This window comes from Ambystoma mexicanum, chromosome 5p, assembly GCF_040938575.1.
Source record: "Ambystoma mexicanum isolate Mex_15411 chromosome 5p, UKY_AmexF1_1, whole genome shotgun sequence".
Classification (NCBI taxonomy): domain Eukaryota; kingdom Metazoa; phylum Chordata; class Amphibia; order Caudata; family Ambystomatidae; genus Ambystoma; species Ambystoma mexicanum.
In genome coordinates this window covers 1,022,165,758-1,022,189,498 of record NC_090930.1, presented here as the reverse complement: position 1 = coordinate 1,022,189,498, position 23,741 = coordinate 1,022,165,758, and the positions used below count along the sequence as shown (strand labels likewise).

The following is a 23,741-nucleotide window of genomic DNA, read 5'->3' as shown; positions in this document are numbered from 1 at the left end:
AAATAAGGAAGTCAGCAGTCTTAATATTTGGCAACAAATCCATTGTAAGGCACTGACTCTTTCGTGCAGGAGGTGCAACTATTGATAATATTCAAACGTATGATGTCTGGGCATCCTTTTTTCTGGCAATCTCCTTACTAAACCCCATGTCAAAAATCAGGGCATAAAGATGGGACAAGCCATTGGTGAGGTTTAAGGTTTTGGCGCAACCCTTTGGGAGGATGCTGCATGCTTCTGAGGTGAAGGCCAAGTCAGTTGCCCTCAATGGCATGGGCCTCAAGAGGCCATCAGAGGGCAGCTGACCTTCAGAAGGTACATAACAAGCTATTGGCAATGTCAAACTCGGCACCAACCTTTGCTGTTCACATTGAAGCAAGCCTTACTATTTGGCAGACAAGCTAAAGCTTGCACTGGTATCTCTCTTTCTCAGAACTGTAGCAAATAAGAAAGCTTAACTCTATATCCTGATTCTGAGCAATTTGCTTAATTGTGAGTGAGGCAAGAATATATACGATAGTTACGTTACGTTCACAAGATGCTAAGCAAAGTGCATGTTTCGCCTTCTGTTGAATAGTGCTCCCATCTGAAGAAATCTTCTATTCTAAATATATTTAGAGAGATTGAAAATGTGTTGTTAAATGACAGAGAAGAGCACGGCTAGGGAAAAACTCTTCTAACAATGTCTAGCTTGAACGGTCTGCTACTGTACCTTACATATAGGATATTCTTAAAAGACTAATGCCAAATAACAAGATTTCGATTTAATTTGCCTCAATTTAAATGCTAGATGGCAAACATGGCAGAGACACCATGAAGAATTAACAACGACTTGTTCTTTTTACCTGTTCATACCAGAGAGCTCTTTTCATATGCTCTTTTTTTTGCAAGACGTACAGGCCTTTGAGGAAAAATACATTACTTCCAATCTTCGGGAATCAAAACATTTTCAAATGTTGACCGGCAATTATTTATTTATACTGGTGTCATGACAAAGCAGCCTCTTGGTAATTAACACAATTTTTAAACAACGCAAAGTATATAAGGAGCATATCCATATGCAGGTAGTAGGATATTTTTTTTATTCCAAACTAGCGCTTACTTATTTTGTAACCTTTATAATTATTATTGTAGAAATGTATTATTCGTAGTCGAATTGTTTTATTTACAATGTATTGTTGTTTATATAAAACACATATTTGCATTACGTTTTTATGGATGTACTAATATCCAAAATAAACATTTTTTTCTTCTCTCTCTCTCTCACAAAGCAATGGCAGCCACCGGCATTCAGTTGCTTGTCTGGCGAAAGAGAGAGAAGAGACAGACAGTGGTGGAATGTTGAATAACAGCTGGCAATAGCTCATGTGGTGTGGATGGAGCTTCTTACATTCGGCTTTGGCATTATATGTTCACACTGTCGTCTTGAGGTCATTTAAACTCTGGTCTGAAGGCCTACCTAACACCAAGCTGTATGTTTTCCCAAAGGGAAGAGATTAGTTCATGCAGTGCTCTTTCTGATGCAGGAGGCTAATTTGGGCTGGCTCTACCATAGGCTCCCCCCACCAGCCAACATCCTTTGGAATTTGTAGTTGTTGGAGTTACGATGTAAGTTTGTGAATTAGTGAAAATAGGGCACAGGCAGTGTGCTATACATGCTGCAATGTTAGCAGGGTTTGGTAAGGTTTCATGATTACAGTGCATATATTTCTCTGTTGAAAACCATTAAGAAAATAAATAAAACAATAAAAAAATGAAATTGTAATCTCTTACAATAATTCATATAATATTTCTCTTCTCCCCGTTGAAATAAGCCTCACCACCTCTGAATTTGGTTCAGAATAACAAGAAGGTGTTAGGACACACTTAATCTTTTACTGCGGCACAACCTACACCTCATGCCAGGAAGTCCTTCATTGTTAATCTAATTATAGGTCAATCTCTCTAGACAAACACCTATCTATTCCTCTTCGACGACATCCCCTATACAGATCTGATCCAAGAAACAACACTATGGAAGGAAAAGTCTATGTTTTGGGGAAAGAAACTCAGTGCTCCGGAATTGAAGGTTTACAAAGGTGCTGACTAGGTTGAAGTCATCTCAATGGTCACCACATTGGAACAAATTACCTCATCAGCGAAAGACAACCTGACTGTCTACTTTCAGTTTAATAGGGGTATTGTTTTGACTGGAAAGGGTAAGGTCCAGAAGAAAAATGAAGGGAGACCAGACCACCCATCAAGTGCAGTCCCCAAGAATATTAAGATAGTTATCTTCCCACAAATACCTCAGAATCCACTCCGTAGTGTGGGTAGAAAGACTCGAAATACTGTAAGGAATAGCAAACATCTGTTTGCTAGAGACCAAACAGAGAAATACATGGAGATATTATTCTAAACCAGACAACTCAAAAGTTAGACTTTGCTAAATAAACTACTACACAAAGATAGCAAGTCATGGTGAGAGGTGTTGTGAAAGCCTAATGATGTTAATACAGTTTGCACATGTATATGGCGCTGGGAGGCATATGTGGAACACTAAGAATATTAAAGAGAGGATCAGAGAAGGTAATTCCTTTAGTTACAAAGAAAGGTCAAAGCACTGCAAGAAAGCAGATGTTGAAATGCAGCAATCACCTTGACAACAAAGATTATTTAACAGGTAAGGTACACCAATGAGAACTTCTATGAAGTAGGACAGAGGTAACTGCAAAGAGTTCTTGGTAAAGGATGTCATTCAAGAACAAGCGTATGGAATAAGTTACAAACGGCATTGTGGCGAGTCAGAAGAAAAACATAGACTCTGGTTTTCCATCTCATAGTTATTCAAAATTAAAGTAAAAGTGAAAACCTCTATCTACTAGCTCTCCCTAGTCGATGGATGTTCCCTGCCTAACCAAACTAATGAGGGTGCTTGTCAGTCATCGGTGTAAGTTCAAACCAATGCCTTCCACTGTCCAAAACTAACCTATCCTGACCCTGCCACTATGCAGAACTATAAAGCATAGGAGAATGACTACCTTTTCCTGTGAGGTGGTTCTTCCACCAGGTTGCCCTCAATAGTGTATCTTCAGATAGTTCTTAGTGACTGCTTTTATCAAATCATTCAGTTCAGATATTGGATTCTTCAAGATCTCAACTGTCTCTTTCAGTCGCTTATTCTTTCTTTGTGATGTGCTCTTTTCTTCTTCTCCTTTATTTGGGACTATCGCCTTCCTTCCACGGAATACATCTGTTCCTCTCTCTTTACTCCAGCTTAATATTTTCTCTTTACTTAACGTCCAGCATTTATCTTGACCTGGTCTAGATTGAGGATTCAAATATTGCTTATCTTGTCTTTCAGTTACTCTCAATAATATGTCTCAACTCGGACGAGTATGAGTGTTCCGATAATGATTCTCATACCCCTCATCTGCTCTTGACCCTTTATTTGGATTGGAACCAGTATGAGTGTTCCAGTAATGATTTTCAATCTTCTCATTTACACTTGACACATTTTCTTAACTGGGACGAGTATGAGCATTCAGGTAATGATTCTCACTCTTCTCGTAAACACTTGACACTTTGTCTTGACTGGGATGAATAAGAGTGTTCCAGTAATGATTCTCACTCTTCTCGCATAGACTTGACACTTTGTATTGACTGGGAGGAATATGAGCATTCCAGTAATTATCTTCGGTCCTCCTGCCGGGTTTCCCACTTTCCCCATTACCAGGATTACTCAGGGATAACATCACAAGGCTGTCTGACAGGTTGGGACCTTCTCCTTTGACTGTCAGGTCGGCTTCTTGCTTTTTTGTTCCCCTGTCAGCTCGTTCTGCAATTCTTTTAGGGAAGTGGTATCAGCGTTGTTTGTAGGCCTCCAGGTCTACTGTGATACAGTCACAGCACCACTCCTCAGCCATTCATGCTCAGCATGCCTTGGCACTTGCTGGGCTTTTCACATCTCCTCTCTCCTATAACACCACGCGCCAGAGAAAGTACTTGGGCTTCTCTCTCTCACCAGACACCAAGCATTCAGCTTTCGTTTAGCGTTCCTTGCCCAGCTGATTTGAAACTTGCACGTTCTCTCTTCCTCAAAGTATCCACCTCCAAGCTTTATGGTGCTGCCATGGGACTTCCATGGCATAGCACCAAAGTCCTTCTTGTTTTGCATTACCCTTTGTTTTATTCCAGTGATGATCTTTGTCTCAATACCATCCAAGTGTTTCTTCATAGTTGTAGACAGAGTGTTTACTTAACAATAACAGATTCTAGTTTGTTCTTTCACCAGATGGTTTTGAAGATGTGTGGGTATTATGGGGTTTTGGGAATTCCTCATCAGAACAGAAATCCTTGACCAAAGAGGGTGAGTTTCTCCCAGTGAGGACCTACTAGCCTCTATCCCCTTGGGAGGGTATTGCATAGCAGGATCACCTCCCTCGCCTCACAGGGAAAGGCTGCCCTCTGGGGAGAAGTGACGGAATCCTGCAATTCATCACAGCATGCCATTTATGAAAGGGGAGGGAGAGAGAGGGAGAGAGAGAGAGAGCGAGAGAATCTTTTTTGTTTCAGAAGAATAAAGACGGCCTGAGAATGATAACATGACTTAATAATACAGAAAGAATCAGAAAACGAACAAGATGAACAAGAGAACAAAACCCTATGAAACCCAGTTATGAACAGATACATACACACTCCTGTCTTTCACAGCCTGCGGTGTGCTATGCAGGGTTTTAAAATAACTGTATTAATGGAAGAGCAATAACCTAGACAAGGTGTAACTGGCAGCCTCATTTTGGAGACCAGCTCTCATGCCCCCCCTCCCTCATTCTCCCCTCCTCAGTCTTCACTGCCCTCTTCTCTCTCGTACTTCTCCCTCACCTGCTGCACTGAACTTTTACCCATCCTTTGCTCTGCCACCCCATCCTGCACTCAAATTGACCCCTTTGCAACATCAAATGCTAATGTACATACACCTGTCACCTCTGTTAACCTCTCCACCTTATTCAACCTCTCTCTCACAGCTGGTACCTTCCCAGCCTGTTACAGAACAACCACAGTCATACTTCTCCTAAAGAAACCAACTGCTGACCTCAACAACCCCTTATTTTAAAGACCTGTCTCCCCCCTTTCCTACAACTCTAAAATCCTTGAGAGGGTTGTCTTCAATTGCAAACACTCACTTGCGGACCACCTCCATCTGGATTCCGGTCGAACGCTCATCCACGTTTCCAGTACTCCTACCACTGCCCACCACTCTCACCTCTTCTCCATTACCATTCTTCTAAGCCTTTAAGGTGCCTTTGACACTATGAATCATACCTCCCTCCTTCAAGGGCCCCGTCCTCAACTGGGTGTCCACAGGACTCTCTGACCAATCCTTCTCCATCTATCTCATGGGACTCCAGCACTCCTCTCCAACGCCCCTTCCCATGAGTATCCTTCACAGATCAGTCCTAGGCCCATTTCTCTTCATCCTATATACCTCCCTTAGCTGTAACCATCACCTCTTTCCCCTCCATTACACCTACAATGCAGGAACACAAACTACCTAAACTCTTCAAAGATGGAGGTCATCTTTTTCCCTGCCTCCATATCTTTCCCCACTGACCTCCGCACATTTGGCTTGCAACCTTGGGAGTTCTCTTGGATAGCGACCTGAAGCTCTACTAGTTCATCAGGGTCACTACAACAGCAGTCAGACTTAACCTCCTAAACATTAGAAAACATTTGCCCACACCTGGCACACCACTAAGATAAAGCCCTTACATCTAGTCTTGTGATCAGCAAACTGCACTACTGCAGGAGCCTACTTCTTGGTTTACCCCTTTACTCTTTTCCCCCCCACGCAAGGTCCTCAACTTTGTTGAAATGCACCCTTTTTAAACTACCCGCAGCATCCCCCACCTGTACTACATCACTATGCTGGACAGCTATCCATGCAAAATCACTCACTCTTCCAATTGCTGCTACTCATCTATAAATCCATCCATGGGCTTGCCCGACTGAATGCATCTCACGATACTCTTCCTCTCAAACTCTTTGCTCCTTGACTCTTTAGAACGTATCAGTGCCCATATGTATCCTCCTGCATTTGCTCCTTTTGCCTACTTGCCACACTCCACAGGAATACTCCCCCCACCCAGTGAAACTCTTTAAAACAAGCCTGCACCTTCTAGCAGCGGAAGGAGCAACCCAAGCCCGTCCAACCCCCTTTCCAAATTCAACCCCCAGCCAACCTCGCCTGCATTCTACCCTCAGACTACTCTTTGTGATTTAAAAATATGTAAATACTGGCTTCAGGCTTGGAATGTCAAAAATGTTTTAAATCCCTCCAATCCCTGTCCCTAGTTTATGTTCTATTCTTACCCTGTCACCATCCGGCATAGGTCATTCACCACAACAATGCTCACATGTAAAGGCACCTTATCCTGGAACTGGCTCTGTTCTCTGTAACTAGCTAATTTGTAAGTTATTTCTCTTCAAAATGACATCCTGGTCCTAAATAAATGAATACAGCAATTCCGCAATGCAAGGTCATTTTACATTGTATTACATAAGATAAAATCTGCGTACAGCTAAATAGCACTTGATATCAAGAAGAATATTTACGTCAAATCGATGCATCTTGTAATCTGAGTGGGCCTCTCAATTGATGTGTGTTAGCATTTTGTTAATGAGTCTGCAAAGAACTCACTCACCAATGTGCGTCACCTGTAGCATTTTGTAGGGGAAATTACTTAGGTCATAGGAACTAAACTGGGCCATCTCTAGAACCCCATTGAAGCAGGAATATAACTCTACGGCGATTCTTCTTTGGGCAACACATAATGGAAAATACGTACAATTAATTGTTCCATTTTCTATTAATCGCAATAATATGTTTTAGTAGGATAAAAATACTGATATGCATCAAAGCACAGTACAAAGGTTAAAACAAAATCACAGTAAAATCACAAATTCAGAGGTTTAAAACTTTTTCAAAAATTCTAAATGCATAACACTTGATGGACAGCCTGAAACCAATCACAATTTTGACAGTATAGAGATGAAATCACATATTTCATTATAAAATCACTGCATGAGATAATGTGGAAAAAATGCAAGGGCCGGTAGGGAGCTTGTAATATTATTAAAAACAAAAATGGGCAGCACAAATATTATCCTATACCTTTTATAGGCTGCGCAAAAAATAGAACATGACATACTGTTTCACTTACATTTATAAAAATGGGCAGTCATCTGACTTCCTTCCATCACATTTTACAGTAACTGATGCGAGGGATAACAGGTCAAGTCTAAATTTTCTAAGCAGAACAGGCTATCTTGGACACAGTACCCACTCCAAATATGGCTCATATCCGCAAAACAGCTATGGTCATAGGTGCTCTATAGAGTCTGTGCCCGATTCATGGGATAAAATGGCGTGGAAAAAAGGGCACTTGCGCGCAAAACTCACACAAGGGCCCGTTTGCCGATTCATGGAACACATTGCGCGTGGCTTACCCGAGACATGCGCTAAATCCGCGCGGACCGAGCACGTCACTGCGATAGCATGAACGCCTTGCACGAGACGCCCAGCAAAGGTGCATACAGTCTTGCACAGTCAACCAAAAGGGGGTGGAACACTTGGAATGGGGAACAAGTGAAAACGCATGCTAACAACACGTGTCCATGGAATCGAACATGGCTCACCGGCGGTGAAAAAGACGCGCTAAACCGAAACACGTCTGAAATGCGAAGGCAGGCGTAAGCGTCACAGCGCACCAAACACAATGCATAAAAAGACAGCGCGAAAAGAAACGCACGTATACAGCTACGATGAATGTGCCATTTTTCGCAGTAGTGATCGTGGGACACCGCAGGAGGAACAGGATAGCCAGGGCATGCATTTTGTTACCCAGCCTTTCTGGGATGCCCGATGACCAGGTCTATGCCAGGTATAGGTTTCCACCTCATATCATATTAGACCTGATCATGGAGTGGGAAGATGACCTCACGTCACCCACCCTGTGTTCCCAAGCACTGAGCCCCTTTTTTCCCACTGGGTCATTTCAGCAGACAACTGTCGGGGGCATCTCACAGGGCACGCAGTCACGCTGCCTACACAAGGTGTTGGCAATCATGACTGCTCGCCCTCAGTCCGCAGGCACATATACATGCCCTGAACACTCGCAGAAAGGCAGGTCGTGCTCCAGGATTTTTATGGGGTGGCGCAATTCCCAAAAGTGCTTGGTGCCATCGATTTCACACATGTGGCCCTATGTCCATCTAGGGCCACAGAGAACATCTATCACAATCGCAAGCAACGTGCAGGTCATATGTGATGCCAAGGGAATCATAACCTCTGTGTATGCGAACTATCCCTACACCGGGCCCTGGAAGCTGGGAGGCATGGCAACACAAGGCTCATTGGTGAGTACAAATGGCCCTGCAAATGCATGCATGTCTCACACAGACCAGAACACACCACTGACAAACCTTGTCACCTCCACAAGGGACAGTGCCTACCCTCTGAGCACCTACATGATGATGCCAATACGGAACCCCCACCAGACCACCCCAGGTAAGATATAATGCAGCCCACATTGCAACTCGGGCCATAGTGGAGCACATATTCGGAGTGCTCAAGTCACGCTTACACTCTCTCGACCACTCTAGTGGTGAGCTACCATATGCACCACCATTAGTGTGCAGGATCATTGTGGCAGCATGTGTCCTGCACAAAGTTGCAACACAGCGTGGCGTACCGGTGGACATGGTGGTGCCCCCACATCCCCAACCACATGCACGGCGGATGTGCATGGGAGGGAAAGGGCACATGGCGACGCTGCCCGTACCCAGCTTGTGGCACAATTTTTCACCTTAAATCCAACCCTTACGGCATGCACACAGGCCTGGCACATTCCAGGTCACAATCGATGATAACAAAGGGACAATCATCTGTCCCGACCTTAACACCCTGAGAATGTGTCCTTGAAGTGCTACGTTGTGTCCATCCCTTGCAACTCAAACGTACTCAAACTGGCACGCACAAAAGGCACACACGGAAGATACTGTATGCCACTAACCCTATGCAAAAGTACACATCCATATGGCGGTGTGTCACATAAACCCTCAAAATCCCCATGTCACCTCCTTGCCTGCACCATGCCATATCATGCAATGTGAAAATTGAAAAAAAAAATGGCCACCACATAACACTGTCCCAAAGCGCAGAACGACAAACAAAACTACTCCTGAAACAACTCACTCTCACAAATCAAAAGAACAATGTACCCTGGAACATCAATTGCCCCGTTGAACATACCACAAACACAGGAGCTAACAGTGATCCTGTCTGATAGCGAACAATCAGAATACTACAGTTGCCTCAACGTGTCCCATGGTACACTGCCATTGTCAGTGTGGCTCCGCCAACTAAAGTGGTCATGGAAGTGCAAACAGCATGAAGGCCACAAACAATGGAGACAGGCAAGCGAATACCTGAGAAATCACAATAAAAACATAATGGTCCGCAATGTTAAAAAAGAAAAAAAAAAAAAGGGATGTCAACCATGCAAAGGCCAAACAATCATGAATCACATTTGGGGTGTAAACACAGCTTGGACTTCAGACTGCCCACATATATCATGGAAGCCCAATGCCTCCGTGTAAGTTACTTTTACACGCTGCACTCCATGCAAGCCCATGGAAAGGGTAAGCAGGAGTCGCATATGTTTCCGGACCCCAAGCCACAAACACAAACGCGAGACAAGCCTGTATGGGCCCAGCTGGAACCTACAGTGGATGCCTTCGGATGCCACACAAAGCAACACACTGCTACATAAATGCACAATAGACAAAAAATAATATAAAATTCAGAAATGCCCAGGGTGGACCAGGGGGAGGCTTGAGGGCCATCCATGGGGGTGAATGAGCAGGGTGCACCTAAACTACCACATGTGTGGATGTTGAGAAAAAATAATACCCTCCATGGGTTCATAGTCCGCACGGCTAGCATGAATGGGGAGAGCCATCGCTGCTGTCGCCACCCTCTGGTTTAGCATTAGAAGTGGCAAGTGGTAAGGGAGGTTAACAACGCAAGGCCCTGGCCTGGTCCATGATGGCTCTGAGGTCTGCATGCAACACCTCACGGGATGCACGCAGTTCTGCTTGCGACACCGCACAGCTTGCACGCAGTTCCTCTGAGATGGTGTGCGTCAACTGTTGCATGTGCTGTTCTGACTGTCTACTGTGGGCTACCTCGAGTGCAGCCAGTGTAGTTCGGAGGGACCTATTGCCCTCCCTCAGGGCAGCTCTGTGTGTCGACCCTCTGCAGCCATAGATGCACGCAGAGCACTCAGTTCTGCCCGTCGGCACCTGTTGCTGACCACCATGTTGAGCCTCTGTGAGCGGCATGCGGACCACAATGCCTACTGCTGGAGCTGCACCTGTCTGTCTGGGGGGATAATGGAATTGGCCACCCTTTCCATGCCCTGAGCCAACACCTCATTGGAAGCCCCCTGTTGTTGTGCAACAGAGTACATGGCCTGCTCCCACACAGTATTGCCTGCTGCCACACGGCCACCATGTTGGCGGACCCCACGTCTGCTTGGATCAAGGAAACATGGCCTTTGATGTGCTGCTGCTGTCTGTGGCTGCAGGACTGCATCCCTCCCTTGACCACCTGCCCCAGGACCAGGAGTCAATGTTGTGGAGTGTGACCCTGCACCCGTAACCACCACAGATGAACGTTCCAACACCGACTGGACCTGTGAGGGGTCTTCCCCCCTGCAGAAGTTTGGGAATGAACAGCACCGACAGTTGATTAACTCACCTGCGACAGCAATGTAGAATCCACATCCGTTTCACCACCCGAGCTAAAGGCTTCCTCAGAGGCAGTCAGACAGACTCATGGCCAGGATGGCCTGCAGCACTACAGGATTTTCATGGGCTACCACCCCACGTCCTCCACTGGTGCCAGGTTGTGCTTCAGTCTCCTGTACCTCCTCCACCTCCTCCTCCTCTGCATCGAGTGCCTCATCACCTGCACATGGACACACAAATACATGAAGACACATGTAAATACCATAGGCCACGCACATAGGCATCACAATGCTGTCACGCAAAACATCAACCTGCACGCACAGTCAATGCACACACTCACTCACGTACGCAGTCTAAATTGAAGGGGAGTGTATCATGAAAGCAGCTACGGAAGTGTGTTAAAGGCCATGCAAACACATGTAGTGCATGGTGCCTAGCCTAGCACCTGCATCACACCCAAGCACCTGGCCTGTACAGTCCAGTCACCAACATCCCCAGTGCAAATACACAGATGCCACGTAGCACGGCCATGCCTGAAACGACAAACACCACGAGATGCAACTTGATGAGAACTGTCCAAAACCCATGTCCAATGGCTGTGACCTGACAGGACATGGAAATCACTAGTCAGAAACACAAATGGGTCACACTGTACAATGAAGCTATGGAGGATTTATTTATTTATTTATTCACATTTGTTAAGCGCACATCAGACCGAAGGCATCGTGGCGCTGGTTACATTGTTTCTTAAACTTAGTTACATACAGTTGTGCCCTTGGTTACATTGGGCAATGGTTATGGTTAAGGTACATGTAAATAGAGAGCAAGAGGGTGGGCAGGTGCGCATGTTAGTTGAAGAGAGCAGTTTTGAGTTGTTTCCTGAAAGAGAGGAGGGATGTTTCTGCTCTGAGGTTAGTGGGCAGTGTGTTCCAAAGCTTTGGTGCCAGGTAGGGGAAGCCTGTACCTCCTGCCTTGGATCTATTGATGCGTGGTATGATGAGACGGTTGGTGTATGTAGATCTGGTAGGTCTTATGGACTGGGATCTAGACAGGGTGTCGGATAGGTAGGATGGTGCTGTATGGTTGATGCATTTATGCGTCGTGAGAGCCAATGGACAGCTTTCCTAGCTAGAGTGATGTGCTCTCTTTTTGGTATGCTGAGCGCTGCTCTGAGAGTGTTATTTTGGGTGGTTTGGAGCTTTGATAGGTTGTTCTTGGATGTGCCGGCTAGGAGCGTGTTGCAGTAATCCAGTTTAGCTCCAGTGGTGGCTCTTGCTATGGACAGGCAGTTATCTTTAGTAAAGAAAGGTTTTATTGCGTTGATGAGTTTGGTGCTTAATGCCGAGGCCGAGACTATTGCGCTTACTTGTTTATCCATAGATAGGGTGGCATCTATGTGGACTCCTAGTGTTTTGACTGATGATAGGACTGGGATAATGCAGTTGAAGGGCGGTGGAGTCTTGATGATAGTTACCAGTCATGGGCAAGAGTATCTGCGTGTCGTCAGCGTAATTTGTGTAGGTGATCCCCATAGCGTCCAGCTTGTCGAATAGGGGCTTGGTAAAGAGATTGTATAGCATTGGGGCCGTGCATGAGCTTTGTGGGACCCCGCAGTGGATGATGAAAGGCGCTGCATGAGCTGTGTTGGAGAAGACTTTCATAGCTCTGCCTTGTAGGAATGAGGTTACCCATGAGGCAGCATCTTTAGAAAAGTGTGCTGCATGTGTTAGATGGTTGGTGAGTGTGCTGTGATCTACCAGGTCAAATGCTGCTGATAGGTCGAGGAGGAGGAGGAGAGCGGGCTTGCCTATGTCGAGAATGTTGGTGATTTCGTTTTTTAAATCTAGAAGGGTGGTTTCAGTTCCATGTCCCTTACGGAATCCAGATTGTCTTTTACCTAAGATTGCGTTAGATTCCAGGTAGTTTTGGATCTGTATATGGGCGGCTTTGTCAAGTAATTTTAAAAGGAATGGAACTGTGGTTATGGGTCGATAGTTGTTGGGGTTTGCAGGGTCAAGTGTAGGTTTTTTTAGGAGGGGGCACACCCAGGCCTCTTTGAGGGTGTCTGGGACTATTCCTGACCTAAATGGTGTGTTGATGAACGCAGTGAGGATGGGTGCGAGCTGCTCCGCACATTCTTTGATAATTTTTGGGGGGCATACGTCACCCTTACATAGTGATGGTTTAAGATGTTTAAGGATGTTGATGACCTCAGTATTGGAGATTTCGGTGAAGGTGAACTTGGGTATGTTGTTGGCTTTGACATTAGGTTTCATAGGTGTGTGTGAGCTTTGCTTGGGTAAGGAGTTGTAATGGTGTGATATCTTTTTTTGGAGGAGTTTTATTTTTTCTAGCATGGCTGTTTGTATGCCTTTACACCAAGCCTCATCCTTGACGATCTCGACTGGGCATGTGGGAGGTATGGTTAGTTCTTTAAAGATGCAGAATAGCTCTTTAGTTTGAGAGTTCGCTGCGGTGATGCGTTGGTTGTAGGCTTCAGATTTAGCTAGGAAGATGGCCTCTTTGTATTTTTTGGCTATGGTTTTGAATATATCTTTTGTGTTGTCGCAGGGAATGCGTTGCCAGTTTTTGAGCGCTTGGCGTTTGTCTGTGCGCATTGATTGGAGATCCTCTGAGAACCAAGAGTTGGAGTGGAAGGATTTTTTCTCTTTTTTGCTTTCTAGGGGGGCGGCAGTGTTGACTGCCCTTGTGATGGAATCTTTGAATATTTCCGTGAGTGTATTAGGGTCTGATGGGAAAGGGGGCTTTAGACAGGGCACGTTGAGTAGTGCACTGATGTTGGCTGCTGTGTGTTTTTTGGAACTTCTAGCTAGGGTAGCCGTAGCTTTGGTGGGCACTCTACTGCTCTTGGTGCTGGGGATATCGAAGAGAATGAGATTATGGTCTGTCCATGGGAGGCTGGTGTTGGCTGTGATTGCTATGTTGCAATTGTGGTCAGAGATCCAGTCTATGGTGCGTCCTTTAGCGTGTGTAGGCGTTACGATTTTTTGAGCGAATCCTAGATTGTGGAGGTCCTTGGCTAGAGATAAGGCAGCTTTGTCCTTGAGGTCGTTGAGTCCTAAGTGAAGCCAGACACACTGATACCATGATTCCAGGTCACATTGACAGCACACAAGTGAAGTGCCATGCATAAGTGGACATCTGGGGTTGGATTTGGGAGGGGGCAGTGCATCACATGTGGACGTGTGTAAATAAGGACATAACTACGTAACCTGCACTGTAATTTTGCGGGATGATGCCAGTGGAAGTGTATGTGCACACATCAAGTGTCAAGTATTGGTAGCGGGTCATAGGGATACAGGAAAGACCCCCCCCGTCCCCCCAAGTGCGGGTAAATGTCCAGGAAGCAATGCATGTGTACAAACATTGGCTCAGAGGACTGTGTTGCAGATCAGAGTCTTGGCAGGTGACAAGTTCATCCCCACAGTCATCCCAGATCCCAGCAATGGAGACGAGGAGAGAAAGCACAATACATGAGGAAGCAACACAAGTGCCTACAGCCCCTGTGAAGGCACACCACTAGTTCCATCGAGGTAGGGAGGCTGTACCAGAGGGAGGACCCAGATAAAGATAGGCATGAAACACAAAACAATTGCCAATGAGTAGGTACTGAGGCTGAGGGAGTAGGAAAGGGAAGATTAAATACCATGAGAAGGAATCAAACGTCAATGATGGAGATCAACGAACAGCAGCACCAGGAACAATATGGCCATGTGGACAATGCACAGGGATTTGTAATCCACCTACGTAGGCACTGTCATGCTGTGACAACATCACATTACTAGTGAGATACGTGGTCCCAGGAGAACAGGACGAGCCCCACAGTGCAGTTGGGGTGACTTGCAGAGAGAAGAGAGTAGAAGCACATAAACCTGCTAGAAGCCTTTGTAGTAGTCCATCATAGGAATTAACTGTACTCTGCAGACAGTGATCTGCAGGTGGAAGGAGAGGAAAGGGAGTGAACCTCAGAAGAAGTACAGCCGCCTGGGGGACCTCCCTGAGATGTTACAGTAGTGATGATAGAAGGCGATTTTGGAGTGAAGCTCATCACAGGCCATCCGCCATCACAGGTTGGAGCCGGAAGAGGGCCAAGAGAGGCTTGACAAGGAGTGACATGCAATCAGTGACAACCAGTGTCACAAGGAGTGACACGCAATCAGTGATCATCCTCATCAACACATGTGGTGATGAGGATTGTCAAGTTGTGCAGAACATCGGACATATGCACTCAGCACAACAACAAGCACGAATCACTCCACATTTACATGGCTCACCCCTGCCACTCACGTACATGTCGGCACATCTGGCAGACAATCATCACACTACATCCAAGCGACATGCACATGTCTTTGACGCACATGTATCAACACTCACCGGACGTGTCGTCATAATTTGGCAGGTCTCCCACGCCTTGGACCTGCTCCACATCGATCATATCACTGACTATCACTTCATGTGGAGTGAGTTGACCATCCTCTTGCGCTGGCCCACCTCCAGTCACCCGAGTATTGGCATAGGCGGAACCCAGCTTGTCTTTGGCTCTGCTTCGGATGTCATTCCCACGCTTCATCACTTCACGCAATGTGCGCCTCTCATGGCCCAAAGCATTTATACGATCCGTGACATGCCGTCAGTGGGCCATACGCTGAACAGGCGTATGTGTGCTCCCTGCCTGCACAAGCATGTCATGTTAGTTTTCCAACATGTACTCCACGAGGATGTCCAGTTCCTCATCACAGAAGCTCCTCTTCCTCAACGTGTTGGTCTGCTGTGCCGTGCTTGGGGTTTGAGCCCTGTCCGCTCCTGCACGCTTTTGCTTCTTGCAAGGTTGTGCAGACCATGAGTGGCTGGGGCCACTTGGGCCCGTAGGGGCTGGAGTACCGGTGGACTGTGCCGTGGCATCAGCCACTAATGGCATGACAGTAGCTGCCCTGTCAGGTATCTGTACCTCGGTGCTGGTGCCAGTAACCTGCATTGTATGTCTTTTGCCCTTACTGACAAGGACATTTGCGCATGGGTCTCTGTGGACCTGTGCCTGGACCACTACAGTCCTGGCTGGCTGACCCTGAGCCTGGGTGGTGGCAGCTGCAGCTGTCACCACACTCATGGCCGTGGCTGGTCTGGACAGCAGATGACAATGCTGCCCTGTGACCACTGGTGCTGGTGTTGACAACTTTCACAACACGTCCTTCACCCTTGGAGACAGGGACGACGCCACCTGGGTCTCTGTGGACCTGTGCCAGGACCTCTAAAGACCTGGCAGTTAGCTCCTGAGCCTGGGCGCGGGGTGCTGCAGCTGCTCCTGCAGCTCCCTCACCCTGGCTGGTGGGTACAGCAGATGAAAATGCTGCTCCAAGATCCTGAGTGCTCAGGACATCCGTATCAGCTCCATGTCCCTGACCCTGTTGGGGGGGTGGGGTACAGCTCTCCCTGCATGGCCCTGGCCACCTCTGCCACCTCCTCCACCTATGCTCCCCTTCCCACTTCTGGGACTCCCACTCATGGCACTGTGAAATTATGCAATGGGAGGCACAAATATGAATTGTCCTGGGCAATTTCAGTGAGTGGGGCAGTGTATGTGATGAGATACGTACCACTGTGCTCCATGTTATCCCTGGGGTAAAAATAACAAGTTGCTTAACACACAGGCACCCCAAAAGCAAAAAGAAACGTGTACACAACCCCTCTGTAGCACACGTGTGAAGTAAAATCGTTATGCAGTACGCTGTGGCACCCACCAACACAAATAATGCGTACGCGAGGTACACGTAGGGTACTAGGACCTCGAAAATGGGGGTATGCGCGACACACAAGGGCAAGCACAGTATGAAAATTGCGTATGCAACTCACTGTTTCCCTCATAGAAATGACAGGCTTGTGTGCGCAGAGGCAGCTCCCCTGCCAAAACAAGAAGTACGCACTGTCACAGTATTGAAGAATTTGCGTGGGACCCCAGAATACTACGAAGTCCACGCATCATTCCGCAACAAAATGTATGTACAATGCAATGTTGTCCTACACACACCTTTAACCCGGACGTTACGCGCGTAGGCTCATTCCTCTAAATCCACGCTAATGCGCTGGTTCCACACGTGCAGAGTCGCTCTTTTTCCGGCTAGCCACGCGAAAAACACGGAAGACCCACGCTCCTGCCTACCAGCCCATTTCCCTGCCTCCAAGTGCCTCCGGGCTGCCTCCTATGAGCCATTTGCTGCTGCCTGCCCACTCTGTTTGCCTGCGGCTCACATGCCCTGCAATTTGGTGCCTGCTGTACAGCCATTGCCAGTGCTCCTGTCACTGTGACCACATCTGCTGATCCCGAAGACTCCCGACAATGTGCCATACCACCGCTCCACAGCCCAGCCCCAGGACCACCTTACCCACCCACACCTGCCTCGCAGGTTGCCATGTCTGACCCAACATCACCTGAGGCAAGTGGCAACCCCCCAGGCAGCGTGGCAGAGGGCTGTCAGCTTCACAGCCAGTGAAGATGGCATCCTGGTGGAGCAAGTGCTGGGGCATTATGAAGCCCTCTTCCACGGACCATCGCAAATCGGCAAGGAAGGACGGAGGAGGATCTGTGCTGATATCGTGGGTGTCACCCAGCGACTGCATACATGTCCACAAGCGCTGGGAGGACTTCAAGGCCAGGACCCACAACAAGGCCCGGCACTTCCTCCAGGCTGGTGAGGACCAAGTGAGGCGCGGTTGACCAACGACAACTATCGGGTACTGTAGAGGTTCTATCCAGCGCTGTACACTCGGGTCCGGGATTTAGAGCACCGTCTGGAGTCGACTGGTAAGTGTCCATGTGTTCTCGTACACCATGGTGCATGTTGATGTGTGGTTGGAGTGTGCACCTTGGCCTCATGTCTGGCATGCCTCTTGTACATTTGTCTGTGTACATGTCCCAGACAGTGCTGCATGTGAGTCCGTTCAAACATGTGTGACAGCAATGGTGTTTGGGTTGCAATGGATGAGCACAAGCATGTAGCAACATGCACATGTTTGCATGCAGGTGTCTGTACTGGGGCACGTGAGTGGTGTTACACGTGTGCTTTCATCAACATCACGGGCAAGCATGGTTTACATGGGCATGTGTCAGGGAAGTGAGTGTGTGACTGGCCAACACTCATGAATGTATGACTCATGGGCATTTGAATGTGTGATTGACTCATGCTGCCAAATTGACCTCATGTGCACTCTGACTTGATAGCTGCATGGGCTGTTGCATGACTGTCAGGTGAGGTGTGTGAATGAGATGTGCAAGTCCCATGATGCATGTGAGGCAGGTACACGATTTTGAAGTGCTCAAAGTGCCTTGTACATGGATGTGAATGTCTGTTGCGCGTGACATACATGATTGTGCATGTGTGTGAATGCCACTTCCGGGTGTGTAGTGGACGGTGATGATGGCTGTGACCTTTGACAGTGCCACTGATGTGCATTTGCATTGTGCCAAACACACATATGTTCAGTCCCCTGATGTTTGTGTTCTCGGTTTTCACATCCACAGCGACGATGGGAGAAGAGGGCAAAGAAGGCGCTGTGGGGCAAGGGAGGAGGATGCCTCCTCAGGCACAGACGCAAGGCCCAGTCGTTGTCCCAGGTACTGTCATCTTCTGGGAGCAAGGAGGCTAGTGCCGTGTCGGAGTCACCGGCTGCAGCTGCTGAGGGTAGGTCGAAGAGGGCGAAGGTGGTTGAGGACTCCTCAGCAGTGGGAGGGACAGATGAGCCCACACAGGGGCAAGACACTGCAGAAGATGGTGGGGAGGCATCCAGGTTGGCTGGGATGTGGAGAAGGAGGAGGCCACATCAGCCCAGTTCATGGGGCCCAGCAGGGGTGATTACATAGGTGTGACTGCTGCAGTCCAGACTCAGGGGCCGAAGGCAGCGCAGGTCGCTGTGGAGGTGCCTGTGCTATTTCCTGCCCCTGGCCCCTGTATGCACCTGCGGGCATGCCTCATGCCGGGCCCATCTGCAGCGGGCGGATGTATCCACGCAAACAGATACACCAATACCTGCAGATGAAGCCATTCGGGACTGGGTGGAACCGTTGCTAACCGGTATCACGAGGCATAAAGACAACATCCGTGATGAGGTGCAGGCTTCCAATCAGGGGCTTGCACGTCATCACGATGAGGTCTGTCGTCTCTTGAACTGGCTAGCACAGTTCATGGGCTCGCAATGGGTCAGTGGGCTGGCCCCTTATGTGACTCCCTCCTTGTCTTCCTCCTCTGTGTGCCAGTCGTCCTCCCTGCCATCTTCCGGCCCAGATACCACCAGGGCCCCCTGTGTATCTGTCCCAACCCCGGCGGCCAGTCTGGTGGAGATCCAATCCCTGCCAGGGTCAGGAGTCGAAGTGGAATCAGCAGATGTGGTCACCACAGCAACAGGAGCTATGGCAATGGAGGAAGAGCAGGCACCAACAAGAACGGCATGTGCACAATAGCCCTGGGGGTCGTCATCATCCCGGAGACTGTCCTTGATGCGCAGGCACCGGGCATATTGGCAGCAGCAGGCTCAGAGTAGGAGGCGACAGGACTCAGGGCTTTCAACAGCAGAGGGGCGGGTATCGGCCATAAGGCAAGAGGCAAACGTGGACCTTACAACAAGGATGTCTTCCGTGTTGGAGCGTTTGGGCCAGCGGATCGGGGCAGAGCGGCAGCGGGCACAGGAGGCCCGACTTGCCAAGGCCAGGGCAGAGAATTCACTGCGTCGGGCAGAGAGGCAGGCGGAGGTCCTCGAGGAGACTTGCAGGAAGTTCAAGAGGAGCATGGTGGTGTCCCTGCAAGCCCTCGAGGGGGAAGCAGAGGGCCACCTAGTGGAAGTGAACACATTGTTCGATGATGCCCTGGTGGAGGCTATGATGGAGCATGGTGAGGAGGAGGACTAGCCCGCTGCCATTGTATATATTTCTTTAGATGTAGGTTTCATTTATTTTTCACTTTTTTGGGAGTTTCTGGACTTTGCTACACATTTTGTACATAGTTCTTTTTTAAATGGTATTTTTTCCGATTTTAAGACACGTTTTGGGACAATGGACCCGGGTTATTTTTTAAATAGTTGTATTTTTCCGGGATCAATTTTAGTTCACCATGGAGGAATGGTTTTCTTTTCAGTTATTTTTTTATTTGGACTTACATTAATGGACATGGACCACATGTTTGAGTTTTTATTTTTAACATCAGATTTATTTCGTTTTCACGTTCTTTTGTTTTTTTATTTAATTCATGCTGGTTTTCTATGTTGTTTTTACTGAGTAGGACTTTAATACTGATTTTTAAATATATTTTTACCCATTGAAATCAAGGTGGTGTCTGGTCTTGATGGTTTAGTGCAAGTTTCACTCTTACTTGACTCAGTTCTGTGTCCCTGCTGTTGACCAATGTTGTTCATGTGTGTGCACACATGCATGCATGTGTGATTTTAGGACTCCAATGCCATGGGGCATATACTGGGGAGCATGATCAATGGATGGGTGTTGAGGTGCACCGGGAGTGTGCAGCGTGTGGTGACATTTGATTACACATGTGCTGCTTTAATGTATATTGGTCCAAAGTGCTTTGGGGTGGGGGTGTCCCATGCAATGGGACCTGCCTGCAGGTTGCCGTCACTGGTGGGCGGGCGGGTGGGGCTACATGAGTTGGGGCCTGCCTGCAGGTTGCCGTCACTACATGAGGCGGGGCCTGCCTGCAGGTTGCCGTCACAGGTGTTGGTGGGGGGACATGAGGCAGGGCCTGCCTGCAGGTTGCTGCCTATGGCGGGGGGGGGCATGTGGCGGGGCCTGCCTGCAGGTTGCCTTCACAGGTGTTGGTGGGGGGGACATGAGGCGGGTCCTGCCTACAGTTGCCGTCACTGGTGGGAGGGTACATGAGGCTGGGCCTGCCTGCAGGTTGCTGTCACAGGTGTTGGTGGGGGCACATGAGGCGGGGCCTGTCTGCAGGTAACCGACACTGGTGGGGGGTACATGAGGCGGGGCCTTCCTGCGGGGTGTGGTCACGGGTGATGGGGTTCCCATGTGGTGTGCGCTGCCTGCAGGAGTGGTCACGGGTGATGGGTGGGGTCTCATGTGGTGTGGGCTGCCTGCGGGGGTCCCATGTGGTTTGGGCTGCCTGCAAGGGGTGGTCATGGTTGATGTGGGTCCCATATGGTGTGGGCTACCTCTGGGGGTGATCATGTGTGATGGGGGCTGGGATGTGGCAGTCCCGTGAGGAGGGGTCATCTTCCAGGGGATTTGAGCGTGTTTCGCGGGGTACGCGCTGAGTTTCCACACAATTTGGCTGGGGTGCAGGTGTAGTGATCGTGTGGAAACTCATTGCGTACTCCGGACGCACCCCAGTCAAATCACGTGGGAACTAGGCGCATGCCCCGTCTGCAACAGATTTTCACGCGATTTGCCTGGGGGTGGCTGGATGCTGGACCAGGGATGACGCGGGGGCTTGCGCCGTGTTAGGCATTTCGCTGGCTTTTTTGCTGTACGTGGGGGCATTACTGGCGCAGCTTGATGTTCCTTGCACCATGACTAGTGAAGCCTCGGTTAATCCATGAATACGCGTGCCGCGCAATTGTTTATTTGGGCCACGGCTGGCCAACGCTCCTTCTCGGCGCTCAAGGCCCTTTGAGTCTAATTTGTCACTACCCAGTAAATGGCACCTGGTCCACTCCTCATAGTTCTTCTTAATGTTACCAAACAACGTATTTGAGTACCGTCTTCTTTCCATAAATAAGACATTGATAGGTCATTTAATAGCAGCTTTATGAATTTCAGCCATTTCCACTTACAACCCTCTTTTTGCTTCCATAGTTCCGACATTATCTTTTTCTGTAGCTAAGCCCTTGTGCTGATAAAAAGCCAAACAGGCAGGGCTCTTAACCAGAAGGCAAAAATAAAGGGTAACAGACCAAACTCAAAGCAAAGGGAGATAGTCGGTGCACACATTGGTATGCAAGCTAGATTTCTTTAGAAATGTTTGCTCTTCTAAATACCCTGTACAACCCAAAGGTTCCGCCCCATAAAGGGAAGTGGGTTGAGTCTGTATCTTGTATACTTCAAGAACGTAGATCTCCCCCACATTTTATCGAGAATGATAAGGTTGTGCAAACCCATTGGAGTACATTACAGCCGTTACGATCAACATGATTTCCCAAGGGGCCATTTGCTCTTATTCTTACACCAAGGTAGTCAAAAGAGTCTACCTGTCAGATGTAATATCCATTTTATTCCAACAATACGTTTTTCTTTGTTTATGACACCATAGATAGAGTTTTGTCCAGATTAACTTCCAATATTCGTTCCTTGCTAAAGATTGAAGACACAGAAGTTGTTTGTTAGTTCCCACAGGTGATTGAGAAATTAAGACATCATTGGCATGCAAAAGTACACCGATTTTCATGTTGCCCTATTTTGGAGCATCACAATCAAGGGTCTGCCAAAGAATTCATATAGAGGGAAAACAATATAGGTGATAAAACACAACCTTGCCGTACGCCTATATTAACCTCAAAAGCGTTGGTGCATTCGTCCCTCTGTCCGTACCTTTCTTTTGCCTGATTGTTACAGTACAAGGTTTTTATAGCAGAAAGGATAGGACTTGGTATGCTCAATGACAATAAAATAGACCAAAACAAATTCCTATTTTATATTTCAAAAACAAAGCTCACAAAGGTTACTTACACTCTGAAGAATCTTTGCTCACACTCTGTACACGAATGAGGATGTATGCCATAGTCGTGGGTGCCCAAATGCTTGTACATCTTCTTCCATTCTTTATCTGAATTGGATAAAAGTACAACACATGAGAAGCATAACGACCGACCCTTTTTACGTAAAGTGGAATGAGAGTCTTCTAAATTGGAGAAAAAATAAGGTAAACATGTAAGTGAATAGACTTGAAGATACTGTTCTTTCTGTAAATGGTGCAGTGTCAGCCAATGCTTTAACAAGACATGGCCGCCCATAAAGACACAGACAAACAGTGACTGATACGCAAATAAGCATGAGATGCCCAGGGCTGGGCTGCCCCACCGGGATACCGGGTCTTTCCCCATAGGCATTCGGGCACAGGGCCTCTTTGGGTAGCGGAAGGATACATGGAACAAACGAAAATGATCACCCAGCCAGCCACGTGCTGGATCTGGCTGCGCATTTCTTTTCTTCCCAGCCAGTTCCCACAGGGCTGATGACGGGGCCGGGTCGGGTTCGCCACGCGCCTGTGCATGAGAGCCGCACGTGCCCTGCAGTAGGTAGGCTACGGTGTGCTATCAAATGGCTCTATGTCTGCACACAGTTGTGCAGGTGCAGGGCTGCACACAGGCACGGGCGACCTGGCCTCAGTGCACTGGCTTGCTGCTCTGCTGAGTGCTTTTACCTTCTGACAAGGACGATTGGCAACTGCGAGGCGAGCAAGCGAGCAGAGCAGGATAGTAAAGTTCAGGTGCATTGCAAAATCAATTGAATAGATTGCTTGGGGTGCTGGCTGGACTGGAGGAACTGCGTGCTCACCTCGGACTGGCTGCAATGGAGGAGTGGGAATCTGGATAATGTTTGCTCGGTGGGTGGGCGGGGGTCACATAAATAATTTGTTTTTACAGCATTATTATTTGAGTTTTTGACATCCCATTAATCTCGCATTTTGGTATTTGCGTCCATCAAATAGATCCATGGGCGTATCTGGGAGACCTTTCACTTGGGATGTATGTGTGATGTAGCATTGGTATTGAGTTTAGACTTGAAATGGCCTTATCTGTAAATATCATGCACATTCAAATTCTCACATGCTTCCTCATAGTGTATGCTTTATGGCTGGGTGTTTTCCACTCAACTGGTATTTCCCATATTTTGGCATGCAACGTCTTAATTCTTACGTGCTTCCTCATAGTGCACGCCTTTTGAGTGTGTGCTTTCACTTTAGTCTATTGGTACTTCCCAC

The 23,741-nt window shown here is 47.8% G+C and overlaps 1 protein-coding gene across 4 annotated transcripts in view; it reads right to left on the bottom strand.

The window, feature by feature from the left end:
* The window catches only part of LOC138481375 (oocyte zinc finger protein XlCOF6-like), a 609,919-nt gene that overhangs the window by 415,656 nt on the left and 170,522 nt on the right, over nucleotides 1-23,741 (bottom strand). For all 4 annotated transcript variants that reach the window (XM_069613502.1, XM_069613500.1, XM_069613501.1 and 1 more), the window contains exon 3: nucleotides 22,487-22,583. In XM_069613502.1, coding sequence (XP_069469603.1) covers nucleotides 22,487-22,583 — 97 coding nt within the window. The remainder of the gene's footprint in view (nucleotides 1-22,486; nucleotides 22,584-23,741) is intronic.